Source organism: Nyctereutes procyonoides, unplaced genomic scaffold (genome assembly GCF_905146905.1).
Source record: "Nyctereutes procyonoides isolate TBG_1078 unplaced genomic scaffold, NYPRO_anot_genome, whole genome shotgun sequence".
Classification (NCBI taxonomy): domain Eukaryota; kingdom Metazoa; phylum Chordata; class Mammalia; order Carnivora; family Canidae; genus Nyctereutes; species Nyctereutes procyonoides.
Window position 1 is genome coordinate 21,831,575 of NW_026575122.1, and position 22,828 is coordinate 21,854,402.

General features: G+C 52.8%; 2 protein-coding genes across 4 annotated transcripts in view; one reads left to right on the top strand and one right to left on the bottom strand.

The window, feature by feature from the left end:
• The window catches only part of NT5DC3 (5'-nucleotidase domain containing 3), a 51,015-nt gene extending 30,830 nt beyond the window's left edge, over positions 1-20,185 (top strand). Inside the window, exons 7-18 of the mRNA XM_055336452.1 lie at positions 492-552; positions 924-1,026; positions 1,171-1,272; positions 1,740-1,821; positions 3,119-3,205; positions 8,492-8,632; positions 13,768-13,832; positions 15,982-16,255; positions 16,424-16,498; positions 16,596-17,012; positions 19,626-19,781; positions 20,084-20,185. Coding sequence (XP_055192427.1) covers positions 492-552; positions 924-1,026; positions 1,171-1,272; positions 1,740-1,821; positions 3,119-3,205; positions 8,492-8,632; positions 13,768-13,832; positions 15,982-16,255; positions 16,424-16,498; positions 16,596-17,012; positions 19,626-19,781; positions 20,084-20,185 — 1,665 coding nt within the window. The remainder of the gene's footprint in view (positions 1-491; positions 553-923; positions 1,027-1,170; positions 1,273-1,739; positions 1,822-3,118; positions 3,206-8,491; positions 8,633-13,767; positions 13,833-15,981; positions 16,256-16,423; positions 16,499-16,595; positions 17,013-19,625; positions 19,782-20,083) is intronic.
• Positions 20,186-20,621: 436 nt separating this feature from the next.
• Positions 20,622-22,828, bottom strand: part of STAB2 (stabilin 2) — a 137,623-nt gene continuing 135,416 nt past the window's right edge. For 2 of the 3 annotated variants that reach the window (XR_008665915.1, XR_008665914.1), the window contains exons 69-70: positions 21,520-22,151; positions 20,622-21,119 (exon numbers count right to left, since the gene is read on the bottom strand). Coding sequence is in view for 1 of the 3 variants with exons in the window: in XM_055336600.1 (XP_055192575.1) it covers positions 21,069-21,119 (51 nt within the window). In the remaining 2 variants the exon portion in view is untranslated. The remainder of the gene's footprint in view (positions 21,120-21,519; positions 22,152-22,828) is intronic. The other variant, XM_055336600.1, reaches the window with a different exon arrangement.

A 22,828-nucleotide genomic window follows, 5' to 3' on the forward strand; every position in this document is an offset into this window, starting at 1 on the left:
CTCCCGTCCTCGTCCTCGTGTCGCTGCCCGGCCGTGTCTCTGCCTCAGCCGCTGTCCCATGGATGGCCCCTGTCTGACCCTCGGTCTTGGCCTCTTTGTTTAGATTGGAGACGTGCTCCTGGGGGTCTAGGGAGGGGCGCAAAGATGAGAAGAGCAGTAATTCCCTTTTCCAGATACCCTAGAATCATTTGTCAGTGATACTGCATGCAGATCGCCCTTTATCACGTGGGGCATTACCCAGGGTTGTTCACACAGGTTTCCTCCTCCCAATGGCCCTTTGGGAGCTGCACTGGAAGCGGCCACCATCACCATGGAAACCTAAGTTTTGGCCGCCTGTGCGGAGTGGAGCAGCAGTCAGATGTCACCTGGAGTTGGGATGGCCAGGGATTCAGAGGCGCTGTTGTCTGAATGCCATGCCACGCCACCCATCCCGTGGCGACTCAGGCTGTTGCACTGTCCATCTCACTGACTCGAAACCTCTCTTTTGACAGGATTCGATCCGAGATGTGCACATCAAAGGGATCATGTACAGAGCGATCGAAGCAGACATTGGTAGGTAGGGCAGTGTTGTGAAGGTCGCCCCACATGTCCTTGCACCCGCGGCTGTACTATTCCTGTTGTGAGCAGGTGCTCAGCCCCTCCTTGCTCCTTCAGACCTCCGACCTCAGCCTTCTCGTTGTGTCACAACGTGAGCCAAGCTTCCCTCAGAAAGGGAGGCACTGACAGCCGCAGGAGGCATGCAGCATGTCCCCCAGGACTGAGGAGGCAGGCTGTGTTGGTGATGCCCGGGTGCTGGCGGGCCCCAAGCCACGCGTCCCCACACTGTTCCCCCAAGTGCCTGGGCAGCGCTGGACTGCGGGCCCCTGGAGTGACCCCGTTGGCCGACCTCATGCTCAGGTGTGTAAACTCACCTCTTGCCCTAGAAAAGTACATCTGCTATGCCGAGCAGACGCGCGCGGTGCTGGCCAAACTGGCGGATCACGGCAAGAAGATGTTTCTCATCACCAACAGCCCCAGCAGTTTTGTGTAAGTTGTTGTGGGCATCCTTGCCGGCGACAGGCTCGCGGCTCGTAGTCCCATTTGTCTCAACAGTTAGGAATTGGGAAGAAAAAGTTGCAGAAGCAGCCAATCTCCTTCTTGTTAGACTGACGTGCTGACCTATTGCTTCAGGGACAAAGGGATGCGATATATCGTTGGAAAAGACTGGAGGGACCTGTTTGATGTGGTCATCGTTCAGGCCGAGAAGCCAAACTTCTTTAATGACAAGCGGAGGTGAGCGTCTGTCTTTCTGGGAGAATCAGGCTATGGTCCTTTGCTGCTGTGGACACAGCTCATGTGACTTGGTAACATCTGGTTGTCACTTGGTGACGTGTGTACTAAAGAGGTATTTCCATGAGCTGTTTTTGTGAAGCAGATTTTCTGTGATCAAATACATTTAGAAAATTGGGGCTAAAGAAAGTTTCTCTACCAGAAGGGCTTTGTAGACTCTCAGTGATTTTTAAGGGGGACATAGTGGCACCTAGTGTTTTCCAGATCTATTTGACCCCCGACTTCTTTCCTCACTAAATGGATCCCAGGGTCTGCAGTTTGGGATGTCTACACCCGGCCAGGGAGTGTGGTGCTGGGGTGTGTGTTCCAGGGCTTTGTCAGGTTCTGTTCCCAGTGAGTAACCATGTAGGGTTCATGAGCACAGCCTGCACGATTCCAACATGGGTCATGGTGTTTCCGTTTCTGTCTAGACCTTTCCGCAAGGTGAACGAGAAAGGTGTCTTGCTCTGGGACAAGATCCACAAGTTGCAGAAAGGCCAGATCTATAAGCAGGTACCTCATGACTGATTTTTTCCCTTTTTGTTCCTTTGCTTTGTGGTCGGTTAAAACAGTAACAGCCCACATTTGTTGACCCTTACTGTGTGCCAGGCGTGAATTGGCTGTTTATACACTGGCTGTGAAACTTAAACTTAAGTCAGTATATTTTCAATGTGCTATGTCCAAATTATTTATTTAAGATTTTATTTATTTATTCATGAGACACACACAGAGAGAGAGGCAGAGACACAGGCAGAGAGAGAAGCAGGCTCCCTATAGGGAGCCCAATGTGGGACTCGATCCCAGGACCCTGGGGTCATGTTCTGAGCCCAAGGGAGATGCTCAACCACTGAGCCACCCAGGCATCCTGTGCTATGATTAACTCAGAATCCAACAGTCTTTAAAAACAAAATTTAAAACCTTACTTTCAGAGTGTATACGATTTAAGATGTTAGCAGTGAACTTTGGATATTTCTCTTGAAGAAGCATTCATCACATCACATGGTGTGTTACCTTAAATTTCTGATTATCTCCCGATGAGCTGTGTTTTGTACACAGTTTTGATATATATATTTTTTAAGATTTTATTTATTTATTCATGAGAGACACAGAGAGAGAGGCAGAGACACAGGCAGAGGGAGAAGTAGGCTCCACGCAGGGAGCCCAACGTGGGACTCGATCCTGGGACTTCAGGATCAGGCCCTGGGCTGAAGGCAGCGCTAAACCACTGAGCCATCCGGCTGCCCTATCTTTTATATTTTTTATTTTTCTATAAGATTCATAAAACATGAAATTATAGAATAGTACTACATGGTCAAAAACTTGATCCATGCCTGGTGGGTTGATAGCGCAATAAGTATACTTCCTAGACCTTGAAGCTTTGCTTTGATGCAGCCATCAGACTTCTTGGAATTAGACCAAGGAAATTATTAAGATGTAGCTACAACTTTGCTACCAGAATGTTTATCATGAGTTACAAAATAGATGACAGGGTAAGCGTCCAACATTAGGGAATCGTAACAGGAACCACAGCATTTCTCCCTCCTGAACTGGTGGGTTGATATTCATTGACATGGTCACCAAATGTTCAATGTAGAAAGATCATTACAAAGAGGTTTATACAATATGAGTCATTCTGGAAAGAAAGGTCTGAGGGATTTCACACAAAAGTGTTTTTACCCTTATGTTCTGAATTACTTAAATTATAAAAGCAAATTTTTTGTTAAGTTTTAAATAACAGATACCATGGGCCACCGGTTATGTAGGTTTCTATCTCATATGATCTAATACCTATATTTTTCTCTCATTGCAGGGCAATTTATATGAATTTTTGAAGCTTACTGGGTGGAGAGGATCCAAAGTGCTGTATTTTGGTGACCACATATACAGTGACCTGGCGGTGAGGAGCCTTTGTCTCCATTCCTTTGCTGGGGGACAGACATGTTTGTCCTACTTCATGAGGAATTTCTCTTGTGTTTAAGACCATTTTTATGCTTTCATAAATATGAAGACTAGGTCTCCCCCCCCCCTTTTTTTTAAATGTCTCATTTTTAACGACAGAATGGATTGGTCTAAAAAATGGTAGAATGGTCTAAAAAAAGGTAATTTTTTTTTTTTTGAGATGATAGAAAGCAGCAGTTTATTCAGGATTTATCAGAAAAGTCTTTCCATTTGAGTAATGGTAAGAAACAGATGCTAGTGTTCTTTTCTTTTTTTTTCTCTTATTGAACCTCAGAGGCATATGAAGGAGAATTCATAAACATCAGTCAGGGCTGCTTTTGCAAGTTCAAAAACTGGCATTTCCGGGAAACAGCTATTATAAGAAAGTGAGGCATTTCTTTCCCATTGGAATCAGTAGAGCAGCATTGCAGGACTTGAATCAGGATTTAATCCATAATTGGGACGAGACTGGGTAGTCAGTCCTGTGTACTGCATTGCTCAGCTCCTGGTGCAGTGAGTTTCTGTGGGTTAAGCGAGTCCAGGCAGGTGACACCACACATGACTTGTAGGGTCTGCGTGACGCCCAGTGTCAGTGCCCCCAGGGCAGGGTCGTGGCCGGCTCTCCTGCTCCATGACTGGCGTTTCTGAACATTCTGACCCACGTCAGAGCGGTCTCACGCATTTTTCCTTGTGTCTGCCTACCGTCGAGCAGGGAGCTATCGTGGGCTGGGAAGTATTTTCAGAGCACATGTGCTGCCGTCTGAAGTCTGTGGACTCAGATTCAGAATGGTGCAGGGTGGGGAGAAGGGTGCCTATGTGCAGAGACTCTCTCTCGGGTGATTGCAGCACACAGCCTGCCTGGTCATGTCTTCCCAGTGGGCCGAGGCCTAGTGGAGGGTATCACGGGTGTCTGTGTGGCTCTGCTGTTCCTAGCTGTGTGACCTTGAACATATCCTCAAGCCTGGTGACCTCATTTTGAGAAGAGAGAAGTAAGATAATGTGAAAGTGGAATACAAAGTGCTACTGTCTGTTGGCAGTACCAGAGGCTTGGCTGAGAGCCCCAGCACCGCACAGCTTTGCCCCTTGCTACATGGTGTTATTGGGCCTGAAGAGATAACCATGTGCTACCCTTGAGGTATGCGGGTACGTGACCCGTGAAGGCATGCACACGGGCAGGGCTTAGCATCAAGAGAGGTGCTTACCAGGAGTACTGTCTTCAGGTGCAGCCCCCATGACCTCGGCATCACCTGGAAACTTGGTCGAAATGCAGCGTCTCAGGCCTCACATTAGACCTGCTGACTTAGAAACTCCGTGTTAAGTAGCTTTTCACACTAAAATTTGACACCAGGGTAACATTAGCCTCAGAATAAGTTAGGAAGTGAGGCCTCCTCTTTAGTTTTTGGAAGAGTTTAAGGAGGGTTGGTGTTAATTCCTCTTTAAGTGTTTGGTGGACTTCAGCAGTGAAAGCATCCATTTGCTCCTGGGCATTTCGTGGTTGGAAGGATTTGGTTACTGCTTCAATCTCCTTACTAGTCCCAGGTCTTTTCAGATTCCCTGTTTCTTTGTCAGTCAGTCTTGGTAGGTTGTTTCTGGGAGTGTCATTTAGGTCACGCAGGCTGTTGGTGTACAGTAGTTTATGTACAATTCTTTTTTATTACAATTCTTTTTATTTCTGTAGAATGGGTAGTGTTGTCACTACTCAGTTTTCTGATTTTTAGTAATTTGAGTCTTCTGGGGTTTTTATTTTATTTTTTTGGTATGCTAAAAGTTTGTCAGTTGTCAATCTTTTCTTGGTTTTGTTGATTTTTTTAAATAGTTTTTCTAGGGATCCCTGGGTGGCGCAGCGGTTTAGCGCCTGCCTTTGGCCCAGGGCGCAATCCTGGAGACCCGGGATCAAATCCCACGTCGGGCTCCCGGTACATGGAGCCTGCTTCTCCCTCTGCCTATGTCTCTGCCTCTCTCTCTCTCTGTGACTATCATAAATAAATAAAAATTAAAAAAAAAAAATAAATAGTTTTTCTATTCTTTGAATCTCTGCTCTGATCTTTATGATTTCCTTGTCGTCTTAGCTTTCAATTTAGTTTCTTCTTTTTCTAGTTCCTTATCATGTAAAGTCTTATTAATTTGGGATCTTTTTTTCAGTGTAAATGTGCATGGCTATACGTTTCCCCATAAGGACTGCACCGCTGTATCCCCTAGGTTTTTTAAATGTATATGCATTTGCATTTACGTTTGTCGTAAGGGGCCCCTGGGTGGCTCAGTGGTTGGGTGTCTGCCTTCACCTCAGGCCGTGATCTTGGGGTCCTGCAATCGAGTCCCGCATTGGGCTCCCTGCTCCCCTCTCCTCCTTGGCTCGTGTTCTCTCTTGCTATCTCTGTCTCTCAAATAAATAAAATCTGAAAAAAAATTTTTGTCACAAAGTATTTTCTCATTTTTCTTGTGATTTCTTCTTTGACTCATTGTTTGTTTAAGTGGGTGATCTTTCATTCCCCCTTCTTGTGAACTTCTCAGTTTTCCCTTCAGCTGTTGGTCCCTAGCTTCACTCCTTGTGATCAGTAAAGATACTCTGTATGATTTTAAAGTTTATCACAACTTGTTTTGGGGCCTAATGTAAGGTCTGTCCTGGACTGTTTCATGTGCATGGAGAAGAATGTGCGTTCTGCTTTCATTGGGGGAGTGTTCTGCACACGTGCATGAGGGTGGGCTGGTCTTCAGTGTGTTCAAGGTCTGTGCTTCCTGATACGTCGTCTCCTTCCTGGTGGTTTTTCTCGAATAGAACATGGGCTGTTGAAGTCTCCTGCTATTGCAGCAGAGCTGACTGTTGTTCCTCCATTCTCCTCAGCTCGGATGTTTGCTGCCTGTGTGCTTATAATTGTTACATATTCTTGGTGAATTAACCTTTTATCATGATATGATGTCATTCTTGGTGTCTTTGACAATTTTTGATTCAAGGTCTGTTTTGTCTGATATTAGCATAGCACCCCTGCTATCTTGGTTACTATGTGTATGGAACGTTTTCTTTAATCCTTTCGATCCCTGTGTCTTTAGATCCAGAGTAAGTCTCTTGTAGGGATGCCCGACTGGCTCAGCCGGGGAAGCATGTGACTTTTGATCTTGGGGTTGTAGATTCAGGCCCCACATTGGATATAGAAATTACTTAAAAATAAATCTTAAAAATAAATAAGGTACGCTTGGGGGCTCAGTGGGTGAAGCACCTGCCTTTGGCTCAGGTCATGATCCCAGGGTTCTGGGATGGAGCCTCGTGTCCAGTTTCTCTGCTCCAGGGGAGCCTGCTTCTCCCTCTCCCTCTCTCCCCCTCTGACTACTTGTGCGTGCACTCTCTCTCTCTGTCAAATAAATAAGTAAAATCTTAAAAAAAAAAAAATTAAAATGAGTCTCCTGGAGTATATTGTTGGATCCCATGCCAAAAGTTTGAAAACTGTTAGAAAGTGGTAAGATCAGTTCATAACTAACATGTCAGAAATTAATATGGCAAAGCATATTATCTTTATAGGGTGTCACCTTGGGAATGCAGAGGCGTCTAATGTTCCTGCTGTTTCTCAAAACACATTTGGGTGCCCCTTTTGGGATAGATTTGAGAGCCAGGTTGAGGCACAGGAGAGAATGAGATTTATACTATTACTTTATTATCACGTACTTTAATCTTAGGAGTGTTCCAGATGACTTGTTATTTATTTCCAGAAATAAAAGCCACCTTCAAATGTTTGCCATCATTGGGTATGTTTGAAAGGTTGAGCTGTAGGTTTTCGTATATTATAGGAACATGAGAGAGATGAAAGGTTTAAAGCAATTTGATAGGTGAGGAAGGTAGGCATTCTTAGGTCATCCGGAGCAGGGATTCTGGCTTTAGGTAAATACACAATGAACTTTTAAAATTATAAACCTTAGACCACTTCACTTCTTAAAACCTCAGAGCTTTCCTTTCTTCAGAGCAAAAGGCTGACTTCCTACTGTGTCCTATAAGGCCCTGCTTGAGCTGTCCTTTTCCTGCCTACTTCTCTGAAGGCAGGACCCATAGCTGCCCTTGCCACTGCCTTAGGCTCCGCTGGCTACGTGTAACAACTCCACCTCCACACCTCCCACCCAGCATGTTCCTGCCGGGGGCCTTTGCACTTACTGTTTTTCTGGCCTGAATTGTCCTCCTCCCACATATTTGCATAGTTCACTTTCCTTCCCTGGTGATCTCTGCACCAACTTCCCTTTAATTGGCCTAACCCACTTTATATGATGGTAACTTTTCCTCTTAATCTGCTTGATTTTTGATGTTGTATTTATAACCACTTGCCTTTGTATATTTACTTGCTTATTTTTTGTATTTCCCACAAGGACAGGGTTTTGTCAGTTTTTGTTCATTGCTCTATCCTCATTGTCTAGACCAGGGCCTGGCAGTTAGAACTATTTGATAAATATTTGCCGAATAAGAAAATGAATAACCATTTAGCATGGTGATTATATATTTTAGATTTCCCAGGATATATCTGTTGATAGATGTTCTAGCTTATTGTCAAATCATGAGGCTAGTATATATACATATATATTTTAACGTCCAGTCATTGAAGAACTGTGGATTGATTTTATTTTTTATTTTTAAGATTTAATTTATTTATTCATGAGAGACACAGAGAGAGGCAGAGACCGAGGCAGAGGGAGAAGCAGGCTCCCTGTGGGGAGCCCGATGTGGGACTTGATCCCAGGACCCCGGGGTCATATCCTGAGCCGAAGGCAGATGCTCCACCGCTGTGCCCCCCAGGTGTCCTGAGGTTACTATATTTGGAATAAAAAATATGATCATGTACCTCTGTGTTGTAGGATCATTCCAAGTCTGAGATTCTGTGATTGCCCATAAGCCACAAGGCCTGGGCAGTGGGTGCTCCCCAGGAATCTGTGGATGAACTGAATGGAAACCTCCAGGAGCATTTTGGTGGAGCCTCTTTCTGCCCCTGACCTAACTGCTGTTATAGCCCATGGTTAATGATTTCAGACCCTGTGCTTGTGCAGGAGCTGTGATTCACAGCAATTATTTTCAGAATAGAAACTTTGGGTGTAATGGTCAAAGCCTGGGGCTGACTTGGTTTTAATTAAATGTAATTCATTGAATTGGGTTAATAACTAATCATTACAAAGAAAAAGTAGTTCAGCAAACACCTGTTGCATCTGGGAAAGGGAGAGAAATGGTTTAAGTTCTTTTGAGAAGAATGCTGACTTTCATGGTCTTTGCCATCAGGATTTGACCCTGAAGCATGGTTGGCGAACTGGTGCGATTATCCCGGAGCTGAGATCCGAGCTCAGAATCATGAACACGGAGCAGTACATTCAAACCATGACCTGGCTGCAGACCCTGACCGGGTTATTGGAACAGATGCAGGTTTGGGATTTTTTTTTCCCCCTTCTATGTTTTCTTTAAGGCTGAAGTTAGTCCATGAACCAAAGTTACTTCTTTTTAATTGTGGTTATAAAGCACAAGGTGTAAGTCGTCATGCAGAATAACTCCTGGGGTTCTCTTGCCCCTAAGAAGAGTTTTGTCAGCCTCCCTGTGAAGAGAACTTTAAAAAGCCCCGAAAATTCATTCCAAGAAAGAGCTTTGTGGGGCCATGTAGATGCGCATGTTTCCCCGCAGGAACCCTGTCGCCTCGCACTATAGCTCTGTTGGGGGAGGGCCCGTGGGGTGTGGGATTCAAGAACTGCTGATGCGTGGGCCTGGTCCGGCTTCTGCCCCTGGCCTGCTGTGGGACTGCGCCGTTCTGGGCCTCAGTTTCCCTGGCTTACTGGAGAGACTCTCAAAGCAAAAGTTTGGATGTCTGTGTGCAGCCACCCTTTGACTTGAGGAGAATGCGTATGATTTGCTGGTCACTGGAGTTCAGTGGCAGGTTTTTCTGTATGGAAGGTAGGTGGCCAGTCGTGGACAGTTAGTGAGGAATGCTGTTTTGGTGATTTTCTGGCCCGTGGCCCGTGGATTTTCTGCCCTGACTTGTAGCCGTGACCCACTCTGAGGCTCCTGAGATGCCTTGCTGCCTGCCCTCTGGGTTTAGCTGACTCGGCCTGCAGCCTCCCTGCCTGAGTGCTTAGGAGGAGCCTGGGCGCCCTCCCTCTTGTCTGACACCTGTGCTCTGGCCATAGCCGGGTGCCCACACCTGCCAGCCCGCTTTGGGAAGGGCAGGGAAGTGCCCTCCTGGCCCAGCCAGCAGTCCTCGAGGGGGCAGCTGGGAGCGAGCCAAGGTGGGGCTGGCAGCAGTGGTAGACATCCCAAGTATGGGGCCTCACACATCCCCCAGGGTCTTTTCCAGTGTGCTCTGCCCACATTGGTTCTTGCCTTGTCCATCATGCTGGTCTGTGAGATGCTTTTCTAAAAATCAAAGGCATCAATTCTGGGTTGATGTAGCTGCAAGTCTGTACATAGGTCACCCAGTAATAATAGTTACTTCTCATATGCCACACATTGTGCCACATGCTGGCTGCACACACGTTGGTCATTAATAGTCCTGCTGTCCTTTGTAGGCAGGTGTGATTTTCCCATGTTAGAATAAGGAGACTGTGTGTTTGGGAATTGGGCAACATGTGTGAGATCATAAAATGGCGAGAACTTGAACGCAGACTTATGTGATGCCTAGTCCATGCCTTTGAGCAGGTGTCAGCGTGCTTCCTTCCCTACTCTTCAGTTTGGAGGTCTCAAGTGTGGTGAAGGGCCCTTATGCCAGGTGTGCTTTCTGTGGTGCTGGCAGTTGGGTGATGCACAGACACAATCTGCATGTCGTTGGTGTCACTACATTTTATTTTATTATTTAAATTAAAAAAAATTTAGAGAGTATGCACCACACATGCATGAGAGCAGAGGGGAGAGCAGAGACTCTTCAGGCAGGCTCCCCACCCCATGCGGGACTCCGCCTCACCAGCCCAAGATCGCAATGTGAGCCGAAACCCAAGAGCTGGATGCTTAGCCAGCTGAGCCACCTGGACCTCCCATGTGTCTCCACATTTTAGCTTTGAGGGTAGTCTTGTTTTCTTCTCTCTGATCTATATAAAAGGGTTGATAATTAAGGACTGGAAGTGCTGGAACTATTTCTCTGACTTTGGAGGTAAAATTTTATAAGGCATCAGGTAGGGGAAGGAAGAAGAGAGTAGTGCCATTCATATCGCCACCCCCCATTTATAGGAGAGGAAATTGAGTCCCAAGGATGAATAACTTATCTTGAATTCCAGAGTTAGCAGCAGAACCAAGCTGTTTAGAACTGTTCTAGATACTGCATTCTAGAACCACGGTCCACACATGACACAGACACCATGTTCTAGATTCCTTGTTCTAGACACTGTTCCAGATGCTAAGGGCTTTGAAGTAGATGCTGATGGCCGCACCTGGGCACAGAAGGGGAGGATAGCCTGCACAGGTGAAGGCTGAGCTGTGGTGTAGGTCCTGCCAGCCCAACTCGAGTCTCACCTTCCACACTGACAGCTCGTGGCCTCTAATACTTTCCACAGCTTTCTGTGCAGTTAGATCCACCAGGATGGAGAGAAATGTGGCAGGAAATTAAAAAAAACCCAAGATGAATGTCATTTCTCAAGTTCTTCCTCTTCCCTGCTCCCCTCCCTGCTGCCCCCAGGTTCACCTGAAAAGCTAAATTATTCCAGTGACACTGGGTCACATATTTCTGTAGACTCCCCTGGGTGGGGAGTTATTTTCAGAAATGTAGTACATCATTGGGATTCTTTCCTGAAGATGAACATTAGTCCTTGGAGGTTGTGTTTGATCTTTGTCATTGGTGGAGCCAGCTGTGTGGCCTTTGGAACCCATCAGATGAACCCAATATAAGTATTTGATTTTGGTCTTAAGAAAATAGCTGTGAAGAATAAAGATAATTTTGTTAACTGGCCTGGAAGTGCAGCCCAGAACGGCATGATGGAGGGTGTTTGAGTGTGCTCCTGGGTTATTGTGGCACGACTGCATTTCGGTTGGGGGTCAAGGGACTGCAGCAGAGGGCTAGGCTGCTCAGTATATCGGGCTGTGCAGGGCAGGCGCCTGTCATGGCCGCTGAGCTCTGCTCGCAGCACAGAAGCATCCCTGGACACTGGGGTTGTGTCCCGGTGGCCTTATTGGTGCACATGAAGTGTGAATTTCGTTATCACTTTCATGTATCACAAAATTGCTTTTGATTCCCCACAACTTCCCCCCTCCCATTTGGAAAGGGACTTACTGGGATCCCTGGGTGGCGCAGCGGTTTGGCGCCTGCCTTTGGCCCAGGGCGCGATCCTAGAGACCCGGGATCGAATCCCACATCAGGCTCCCAGTGCATGGAGCCTGCTTCTCCCTCTGCCTGTGTCTCTGCCTCTCTCTCTCTCTCTGTGACTATCAAATAAATAAATGAATGAATGAATGAATGAATGAATGAATGAATAAATGACTTACTCTTTTTTAAAGATTTTTATGTATTTATTTGAGAGAGAGCGTGCACACATACCAGAATGGGTGAGGGACAGAGGGAGAGGGAGAAGCAGACACCCGAGAAGAAGGGAGCCCAATATGGGACTGGATCCCAGGACCCCAGGATCATGACCTGAGCTGAAGGCAGATGCTCAACCACTGAGCCCACCAGGGGCCCCTGAAAGGAACTTATTCTTAAGCTCAGAAGCTCGAGGGGAAAACTGGGTGGTGGGCTGAACTCGGCCTTCCTGGTAGAGGCTGTGGCGTGGGCTGGGTTGCGGTGCCCTGTGCACACTGGGTGGGAGGGCTGGTGCCACAGGCCCAGGCAGAGTATCATCTAGTTTTGCTAATGCAGAGCTGGTTAGGCTAATTTGTGATCAGGCCAAAGGTGGGATCAGCTTCTCGTTAGCCTTCTCTGATACTATGTGCCCTGGACTGCATGGTTACGTAAAGATTAGTGTACCTAATGAGCACACCCTTCTTTCTGAAGTGGTTTAAAGTAGATTTCAGGCCTATAGGAGACCCTATAGGGGGAGCAGAGCTGGAAAAAGAGGTGCCTCAAGGAAATATAGCTTTTTTTTTTTTTTTTTTTTTTTAATGGGAGAGACTTGAGCGTGTACAGATGCTGATGGGAGGGCACCGGGTGAAGGGCTGAGTGTCTGGCAGTGAAGGTGCGCGGTGGAAGGGTTCCAGGAGGGCGGAGGGGGCATCACCAGAGGAGCTGGAGAACGTGCCCTGAATTGGGAGACCCAAGTTGGCCCTTGATATGTGCAGCCCTGCCCTGGTATGGGGCTGCTGGAGGGGAGGGGGGCACGGAAGTCACGTGTCCCAGGGCAGCTTGTTTAGGATAGTGCTGTGCAGTAGCTGGAAATCCTTAGGCCCCAGGAGTTCTCCCTTCTTGCATGATAGGCGGTGAGGAACCAGAAATTGCTCCCTCCTGCTGAGACAGGGTGCAGGAGCCTGGGTCCTGGGCTGAGAAGGGGCTGTGGGCAGAGGTCGGGGGTTCCCACTCATGGACGGACTCCTTGCTCGTTTTGTCACGGTCTGTTTACCTACGTGTGCCTCCTGTGGGGTGTGTGAGCTTGCTTGTCCTCTGTTGTACCCTTAGCATCGAGCACAATGCTGGGCACATAGTAGGTGCTGAATACAAATGTGCATGTGTGTGTATATTTGTGTGCATGTGTATGTGTATGCAGGTGTGTGTGTGTGTGTGTGTGCATGCATGTGTGTTTGCATGTGTATGTGTGTGCATGTGTATGGACATTTGTGTTTGTGGCACCCTATACATTTTGGTGCCGTTTCTGATCCAGTCACATACTTGTGGAGCCTATACTCTGTAGTGAGCCTTTTCCTGGGTGAAGCATGCAGACTAAAGCACGCCCCCAGAGCCTCTGTGGCTCCCAGGAGCCGTCGCAGTCTCCAGCACTCCTGCCATGCATGGCCGGGTCCCCCTTTGGGAGCTGCCCCCTGCCGGTACAGGCACAACACCCAGGTACAGGCTTTGTGCATGCGGGTTTGTGGGTGGCCGAGACCCTTTGCCGCTGCCTGCCCGTCAGGCAGTGGAGCTAGGCAGATGCTAGGCAGCAGAGGGCTGGGCTCCCACATGGGAAGCACGTGGTCTGCTTGCTTGGTGTTTCCTCCGGGTCCTATGGCTGCTGTGTGACCATGAGTTTGGGGACCCCCCTGTCCCTGCCATCACTGGCGCCTCTGACCCCGCCATGGGCAATCTCTGTTCAGCCACAAGACACTTGGGAGACTCTGTCTATTAGGATGTGGGCAGTGGTCATCTCTCTTTTTGCCTTTTGCTCACATTTCAGCCCAACGAGGGAATCCTCTGCTTTTCCAGAGGTGCTCTACCTGCTTGTCTCTTATAAAACCATGATTTATTTTCTCTTGAACACTTTAGAGGATAATATAACATGAAGGAAAAACATTAAAACCATTTATAATCCTACTTTCTGTACACAAAGAAAAATTTTCACGTTCAAGGAGTAGAATTCTTCTAAGAGCTGCCTGTTAAAAAAGTCGTAATCTAATGAGCTTTTGTGCAGCGAGAGCAATCTCCGTGATTAGCTTGTATCCTGCAGGTTCACAGAGATGCCGAGTCACAGCTGGTTTTACAGGAGTGGAAGAAGGAAAGAAAGGAGATGAGGTAAGAGGGGTCTGTTTTGAATGCGGTGAGCCTACCACCCTGTCTGCACCCCGCTCAGCCCCAGGCAGCCCTCCTTGTGCAGCTGCCAGCGGTGAAGGTCACTCTTGACATCGCCAGAACCAAGCATGTCTGTGGTCGTGTGGGATGGGTGACCTTTCTTTGTGCAGCAGTGACCTTTCCCAAACCTCCTGCCTTTGCCTTTCAATGCCAGGGTTAAAGTTGCTGTCACTGCCCACCCCTCTCCCTGCCTGCTTGACATTCATGTTTGGGCAGCTGGTGGCCCGGTGGGGGTCATGCTGTGCAGTGTTGCTCATGGGACAGCATAGGGGCAGGCCCTGAGCCCCAGTGGATTCTCAGGGCTCCTGAGCCCCGGGGCTTATCTGTAACCAGGGATATGTAAGCATGCAGTGTTGAAATGCTTATTGGTGAGGATAGCCCCCCTGTAGTCTGAGGTCTGGGATGGGGACATCTTAGGGGAACAATAGTCTGAAGAGGCCTGTGGACAGTTGAGCTTCCCTAAGAAGGATGCCGTATACACAGACGCTGTTGAGACCACTTAAGCTCTTGTGCGTGACCTCTCCTCACCCGCTGGGACGGCTTCGGGTGTGGAAGGAGTGGTCACTGCCTGGGTCCTGGGCTCTGAGCAGTGGATTGCCTGCTTGCGGGGGTTGGGGTCCTCCTTGGGGGGTGGAGAGGGGACGGAGTCCTCCCTGGAGGGTAGAGAGGGGACAGCGTTCTCCCCGGGGGTAGAAAGGGGACAGAGTTCTCCCTGGGGGGTGGAGAGGGATCAGAGCCCTCCCAGGGGGGTGGAGAGGGGATGGAGTCCTCCCCCGGTGGGGTAGAGAGGGAACGGAGTCCTCCTCCGGGGTGTGGAGAGGGGTTGGAGTCCTCCCCGAGGGGTGGAGAGGGGATAGAGTCCTCCTGAGGGGGGTGGAGAAGGGATAGAGTCCTCCCGGAGGGGTAGAGAAGGGACAGAGTCCTTCCCAGAGGTTGGAGGGGGTCGGAGTCCTTGGGGGGGGGGTGGAGAGGGGATAGGGTCCTCCCCGGGAGGGGGGGGGAGAGGGGTCAGAGTCCTCCTGAGGGGGGTGGAGAAGGGATAGAGTCCTCCCCCGGAGGGGTATGAGAAGGGACAGAGTCCTCCCAGGAGGTGGTGGAGGGGGTCAGAGCCCTCCCGGGGGGGTGGAGAGGGGATAGGGTCCTCCCGGGAGGGGGGTGGAGAGGGGTCAGAGTCCTCCTGAGGGGGTGGAGAAGGGACAGAGTCCTCCCCCGGGGGGGATGGAGAGGGAATAGAGTCCTCCCGGGGGGGGGGTGGAGAGGGGTCAGAGCCCTCCCTGCGGGATGGAGAGGGGATAGAGTCCTCCCCGTGGGGGGTGGAGAGGGGTCAGAGTCCTCCCCGGGGGTGGAGAAGGGATAGTCCTCCTGAGGGGGGTGGAGAGGGATAGGGTCCTCCCGGGAGGGGTGAAGAGGGGTCAGAGCCTTCCTGGGGGGTTAGAGAGGGATAGAGTCCTCCCGGGCGTGGGTGGAGAGGGGTCAGGGTCCTCCCGGGGGTAGAGAAGGGATAGAGTCGGGGGGGGGGGGTTGAGAGGGGTCAGGGTCCTCCCCGGGTGGGGGGGGTGAAGAGGGGTCAGAGTCCTCCCCGGGGGTAGAGAGGAGATAGAGTCCTCCCCGGGGAGGGGGGTGGGTGGAGAGGGGATAGGGCCCTCCCCGAGGGGTGGAGAAGGGACAGAGTCCTCCCTGAGGTTTGGAGAGGGGTCGCAGCCCTCCTGGGGAGTGGAGAGGGGACGTGGCAAGGTGTGAGGCCCTTGGAGCCGCCCACTCCTCCTCGGCGCCCTGCTATCGGAGCACTGTGAGTTCTCACGGGCTGTCACTTCTTAGGGGAGTCGTCACAGTGACCTCATAGAGGGGTCTCGATCCCATTGTGCTGAGGGGCGGTTTGCACCCAGAACATTCTACCCCCCTCCCCCCCCCCCGCGGCCGGGGAGCCTGTGCAGGGGGAGGGCCTGGGCCCACTGAGGCGGCTCTAGGGACCAGGGCAGGGGCGCATCCTTGCGCAGGGGACTCGGCGCCCCCCCTCTCCGGGCGCACTGGCGGGTCCGGCGTCCTGAGGCGTTCCTCTCTCCGCGGCCGCGCTCTCCTCTTGCTCCTTCAGGGACATGACCAAGAATTTCTTCAACGCCCAGTTCGGAAGCTTGTTCCGCACGGACCAGAACCCGACGTACTTCCTGAGGCGCCTGTCGCGGTTCGCCGACATCTACATGGCGTCCCTGAGCTGCCTGCTCAGCTACGACGTCAGCCACACGTTCTACCCGCGCAGGACTCCGCTGCAGCACGAGCTGCCCGCCTGGTCCGACGGCGCCCGCGCCCCCGCCCCCGCCCCCGCCCCGCGCCCGCGCCCGCGCGCCCCTGCGGGAGGCCCGCGGCGAGTAGGCCCCGCCCCGCCCGCCCGCCCGCCCGCAGCCCCGCCCCCGCCGGCTGGACGCGCCGCGGCTGACTCGGTCCCAGGTGACTGTCGCTTTTGGAAACGACGCCGACACGCCGCCGTTTTATGTTTAGTTCGCACCTCGTGGCGCTGCCTTCCGAGCCTGTGTCAGGCCGGCGGTCGCCAGTTCCGCCTTGGCACTGGTCGCCGGGCGCTCGGCCGCTTCGCGCGGAAGCCCTGCGGTCAGGTCAGCCCTGCGTTTGCAGGTGGCCGTGGCGGGTGGCGGGTGGCGGGCGCCCGGTCCGGGTGGGCGGGGAGCTCCGGGTGCCGCTCCTCCGCGCCAGCCGCGGAACCGCTCCAGACCCTTCCGTGGAAAACGGCTGACGGTGCACAGGCAGGTCTTCGGCGGCTGCGGCCTGCAGGGAGCTCCGACATCAGCCAGCTCCGATGGGGCTCCCAGGGCGGGAGGCGGCGGGGGCGGGCGCCGCAGCGCAGCCGCCGGGCCTCCTGGCACCTCACCTGCTGGGACACCCGGCCTCCCCGGGGAGTCTTCTGTGAAGGAGCCAGACGAGCTGCGAGTCCTTGAGCCTTGGCGGCCCTCGGGGTCAGCTCCCCGGCCGTCCCGCCTGCCGCGGTACCCGTGCCCCCCGGGCCCTCCCGCCCGCTGGGACACCTGTGCTGCTGCCTGTGTGGACTGGCCGCCCCTTCCCCGGGCAGGGAGGCGAGCAGAGCAGAGCAGAGAAGGCCGCAGGACCGTCGGCGTAGGCTCCAGGTGCGGAAATGCGCAGGTCAGAGGAACGGGCACGTGTGTGGTGGGCCTCCTCCCACCACGTTATCAGCCTGGAAAAGTCCACCCAGGTGGTGTTTTCTTCGCCTGCGGGGGGGACAGAAGACAGAGCTGGAGACCGAAGTGTCCTGGTCGGGAAGGGCTGCGCTGTCACCCTGCAGGGCTGTGTTGGGCACTTGGTGACACGCAGGCATTTCCACCGGGGCAGAGGAGGTGGCCCGGTACCCGAGACCCCTTCCCTGCTGTGTTTGTGGGGCTGTCTGCGAGTGGGGTGGTGTTCCTGGGGTGTAGGGTGGGAGGGGACACCTAGGAATGGCCTTGCGGAGTGAGCAAGAATCAAGTGTCCCACTGCATTCTGAGGGCAGCGCGCGTGCCCCGCCCGCTTATTCCGCAGTGGCAGGTCTGTGGAGGGGCTGTGCAGTGCTGGCCTTGTCCGCGCTTTTACTGTGATGAGTGGATGGGAACCGGCCGTCGATGACAGCTTGGCCCCCGTAGACTGGCTGCGACAGGGAAACTCAGAAGCGAGTTACAGGTCCCCTGCACGCTGCTGCTCGTCTGCCCTTTAGATCCCGTAGGTCCTTCCGCACCTTTATTTTACCAATGAATTTGGTTATGAGCACAGTGGCCTGTTTTCCTAGGATGGGGCAGCAAGGGGCAGCGCTGCCTGCTGGGTGTTAGCGCCCAGGCGTCGTGAGCAGCAGGGGCTGTCGGAGCCTGGTGACCACAGTGCAGGTGGGTCCCAGAAGCGCCCAGTGGTGGGGCCCTCAGCAGACACACTGCTGCTTTTGGCTTTGGGGTTCGTGCTTGGAGACGCTGAGCAACGAGGTAAATAAAGAATGTTTTCCTCTCCCTCCACCAGTTCTAATCAATCAGTCGGTCATGGACGTGTCCTAGGTACTGGTCGTCCTAGGTGCTGGTTAGCGGTGTCTGGGTGACCCAACGGAAGCAGCACTGGTTTAAAGCTGCCTTTGCGGGTGGGTAGCCTAGGTGAGGCAGGCTTTAGTTGGGGGAGAAGCAGGTTTTCCTGGAATGAGGAATGTCTCTTATGACATCGTGTCAGCCGAGACTTCAGCTCTGGGCCACTGGACACGGCGTGCTGGGCTCACAGGGCCTGGCACCTGTCCCCAGGGGCCCGGAGCCTGTGGCTGGTGGCCACTCAAGGACGGACAGAGGCATTCTTCCTGCCACTGCTTGGTCGGGAGAGATTGTGGCTCGGCCAGGCTCGGGCACCTGGTCTCATGGTGCGCACTGAGGAGGGCACGTTGGTGCAAGGGGAGGGAGTGTGTTTTGTAGCATGTGAACAGTCAGCTGGGAACGTGAACGGAATAGAGTTGGTTGGTACACTGAAAAGCAGCTTCTGCTTCTCACGTGGGTGGGGACGGCAGGGAGGGGACAGCGGGGAGGCCCCGGGCCCGCAGATTGCCTCAGAGGGGTCTCGCACAGCTGGTTTGCCGTGGCTTTTATAGACAAAACTTGCCTTTTAAAATATTTTAGGGGTTTGGTTTAGAATGCCCTCCTTTCTCCTGACGTAGCCATTTTTTTTTTTTTTAAATTGTTAAGACTTGTCCTCAGCCCCATTTTCTGCCACCAGCACTAATGCCACAGATGCTCTGATCCTGGTGTGGGCACATTTCACGCTGAGTTACTAGTTGCTTTGAATGCATTGACCCTGTTAATTATTGCAGAGGAGAAATGAGATGTGTTCTCCCCCCTCACTAATTTAGCTTTGGGTGAACTAAACGGCTTTTCCTTTCTTGCCCCCTGGGGCCCCAGAAGCCGTAGAGTCTGCTGAATCCTGGAGTTGGTTCCCTAGGCCCCAGGCTCGTTTGCTGCCAAACGCCCCCTTGGGGCCCTTGTCCAGAATGTTCTAAGACTACATGTGGCTGGAGGCAGGTTCCTCGATTGTTCTATTCAGCCACTAGGGAGCCTGTGTTCTGCCCCCTAAGACTCATTTCCTTGTGTGTGGGTGTGTTTTCTTTCTCTTGTCCTCGCCTGCACTAGCACCTGGGAACTTGGCCTCGGGCTCAGTCAGCCTTTAACTGCCGGTGGACCTCGGAGGGAGGGGATAGGCTTGCCCCGCGGGGTTGGGTTCAGCCGGGAAGGGCTGGTGGTCAGCTCTGCTCCCTGCCGCCCCCTTCCCCGCCCTGGGTGGGGCTGCGGCCCGGGTTGGGCGCCCCCGATGGTTGCCCTCCCCGCCACACCCGGTGCTTTGTGTTGGTGGCAACGATCCCCGCACCCCGGGCCTGCAGACGAGGGCCTGCACGCAGGTAGAGAGCTTGCTGTACCCCTACAAGTGGCTTCCAGGTACATGGATTCTGTGGCCAGTGTTCCCTGCACGAGGCAGACCACCGGATGTAGTGAGGGGCCTGGCTGAGTGCTCTGCCCATGACTGTGCCACACATGGTGCTGGCTGTGCGCTGCCTGGAACAGCCTTGGGGACCTCAGGACGCCCTGGAGCATCCCCCACTCGGACAAAGTCATGCCTCTTCCTCTGGGAGCACCTGCTCCAGCCCTGCCTGCTTCCCTCCTCATCCCTCTCCCAGCCCCTCCTCCCCACCCCTTCTCCTCTTCCCCTCCCCCTCCCCAGGCGTCCATCCCAAGTGCCCCCATCCTGGTCCTGGGCGCACACCCTGCACTGTCTGGCGGCTTCCGGGACTCACCTTGCTCCCGCGCCTCTGCTCTGGCCCCGCAGTTTAGCAGAGCGACAGGTTGCGCCCTGTGGCATCAGGCCGATCGTGCAGGGGTACGCAGACCTAATATTTATTCTGAATGTGAATTTGCTATTTATTCCCAATGTTGATTTGATGTCCTAAGATCAAACTTGTTGCCAAATAAAAGTTTGAACTGTGTTGTCCAGTTTGTTGTGTGTGCTCTGTGCTTGCGTGCTGCTGTGGCAAAGCCCTACCAGGACCTAAGGGACCCAAAAGGAACAGCCCCTGAGGAGGGGAGGAGGGTGTGGTTCCTGGTTTGCCCCTTCCAGCCCAGCGGCCCGGCAAAGTCAGAACTGGGGGGGGGGGGGCTGTGTCATCAGTACCCCCCCTTTAGTGGGATGAGAGTTCCCTGGAGGGAAGTACCACCATGGGCTTGTCCCTTTGTGAGATTGGGGCCGTTTCTACTTTCTGGCTGTTAGGAATCCTGCTGCTATGAGCGGGCAGATATGTTACCATGGGGACGTGTTCTCTACTTCCCCGGGTGTAGACCGAGTGGAACTTCTGAATCGTGGTAACACTGTGTTTAAACATTTGAGGAATGGAGCCACTTCTCCGCATGGCCACACCACTTCACTGCCCACCTCTCAGCAATGTGGGGGGGTCTGACTTCACATCCTTGCCCACACCTGTCTGATTACAGCCACCCTCGGGAGGGGAAGTGTTGTCTCCCTGTGGTCATCATGTCTCCAACACAAGCAAACAAAACCAAGAAAAAAGAATTCCTAAGGCAGGTGTTGACTAAATGCCATGGCCCTTAATGAGCCCGAATAACTGGACTTCACCTTCAAACTTTGACCCTTCCTGCAGCACACAGTATTTTTGTTTCTCGAAACACCAGATTTGTTCCATTGGCGATCATTATCTTTCTTTCATAAACATTTATTGAGCACCATGTGTGTGCTGGACCCTGAGACACAGGGGGCACGGGGGCAGGCCTCGGCCTTCGGATGCTTATGGTCTAACAGGGAGGGGAGGCAAGGTCATGGTTAGTGCTGGGAGGACATAGTTAAGTGCCATCTGAGGGTACAAAGAGACAGCAGAGAGTTGGGCCCCCTGGGTAGGTGGGTGGATTTAACCTGGTCACCCACGGAAATGAGATAACCCCTAGAGTCACCAGACAGGTGAGGTATGCTTGAGTGCTTCATATTTGAAGTGTTAAAGGACCTGACATTCCAAAGGGCAGCTGGTGCTGAAGATGCATGGTGACGGGCTGTTGGAGGAGGCAGGGTGGCTTGGGCAGTTTGGGCAGGCAGGCGGCCAAGGGCAGGTGGGCAATCGGGGCAGGTGGGTGTCCGGGGCAGGTGGGCAGGGCAGGGCCCTCACAGTGCCCCCAGGGGGTCCCTGCTGTCCCGCTGCTGGCCTTCAGCATCCTGGAAAAGAGAGAGGTCCGTGCCACTCCCACTGCTAGCCTTGCTGCTTGCCCAGTCTCTGCGGGTGGAGCACTACTTCGGGCCGCTGCTCGGGGCCTCCATGAGTTGAGACCCTGCCACCCCACAGTCCACCCCCTCCCCACCCTAAGTATCTCAGGCTGAAGGAATTTCTGAGACAGCAGCAGCAGCAGGACGGGCAGCCCTCCCTACGGGGTCAGAAGACAACGCTGATCCCTGGGGATGAGGAATCTGGAGCCAGGACCCATCTCCAAATAACCTGGCTACGGTGCCGACCCTGAGCCAGAGCCCACCCAGTCCTGTCAGGTCTTCACACAGATCGCGGAAGCTTTCTGCCCTGGTCTCATCAGGTCCTCGTTCCCTCAGGGGGGATCCCACCTACGTGCAAACTTTCAGTGAAGCTTCTGTGCTTTCTCCCCGTGAATCTGTCCGACTACTTCCAGGTCCAGCCAGGGACCCTACGAGGGCAGAGGAAACCTTTTTCCATCCCTACAGCCTGAAACACTGCTCCAGGTGCCCGGTGAGGGCGTGTGGTGGGGTGTGTGTCCGGCGCTGTCTGGGGTCGGGAGGCAGGTGCGGCGGCCTGGGGGCAGCCCGGCCTGCAGCTCTGTGCCCAGGACAGGTCTTCTCAGTTCTGCTGGCTTCTCCTACTCGGTGAAGGGCCTTGATGGTATGCAGGGAAGTGTGAGGATTAAATGAGATACGACATTGAGGATGGCACCAGCTCCCTACGAAAAGGTGATTTCTATGATCACAAAAACCTGCGTTCAGATTAAACATTCTTCTTCCAACTCTGGCGCGTTGGTGGGAGTCTACTCAGAACCCAGAAGCTGTGCTCCCCAGGCAGCACCCCAAGCTGTGTGCCGTGTGCACCTCTGATGGCGCCAAGGTTTTGTGAGGCTGCAGGAGCTGCGTCCGGGTGTCCGGGCTGGCTGCGACAGTGCCAGGTACGAGGGTAGAGGACAGCACCCCCGCTGTAGGACTTCTGATCCTGGGGCAGTTCTGCCCCCTGGGCTGATGGGAAAGGTTTGTGTGAGTCCCATGTCTGGGATACGCCATGTACTGTGTCAGGAGTCTCCATGCCTGGGGCTGGCGGCGCCGTCAGGAGAGGACAGGCAGCGAGAGGCGTGGAGGGTGCAAAGCATGATGGGGACCGTCCCCCGAACCCCCCCAGCTAGCAGTGCATGTGGAACTGAGCCACCAGGTAGCAGACGCATAGCCGGCCTCCCCCTCCCACATCTGCGTGGGAACCTTCTCGTGGACTTGGTTGGGAGAACAAAATCAGACATGCCCTGATTGTTTCCCTCTGTGAAGGTATAAGTCGTAAAAAAAAAAAAAAAAAAAAAAAAAAAAGAAGGTATAAGTCGTGCTCCGTGGACAGGGGAACATGGCGTTTACAGTGCTTTGAGCAGAGGGACGATGACGCCCGTCGCAGCACATGGCCACACGGTACTTGTGTAATATCCCAGGGCCGTCGGATGCGAGGGCAGCTACCGGCTGCAGCCTTGGGGGGGGGGGGCGGCAGCTGCGTCCTTGCAGGAAATCCTCCCAGCTGCTGCCTAGCTTTAGTTGCCTCCCGAGCATCTGAACCAGCAGCCCAGGTGTGGGTTATTTCCCGGGACCTGCGTCGTGCTGGTGGCCGGCCCCTGAGGTCCACACTAGCTGCCGACGTTTCTTATCTTCGTGTACAG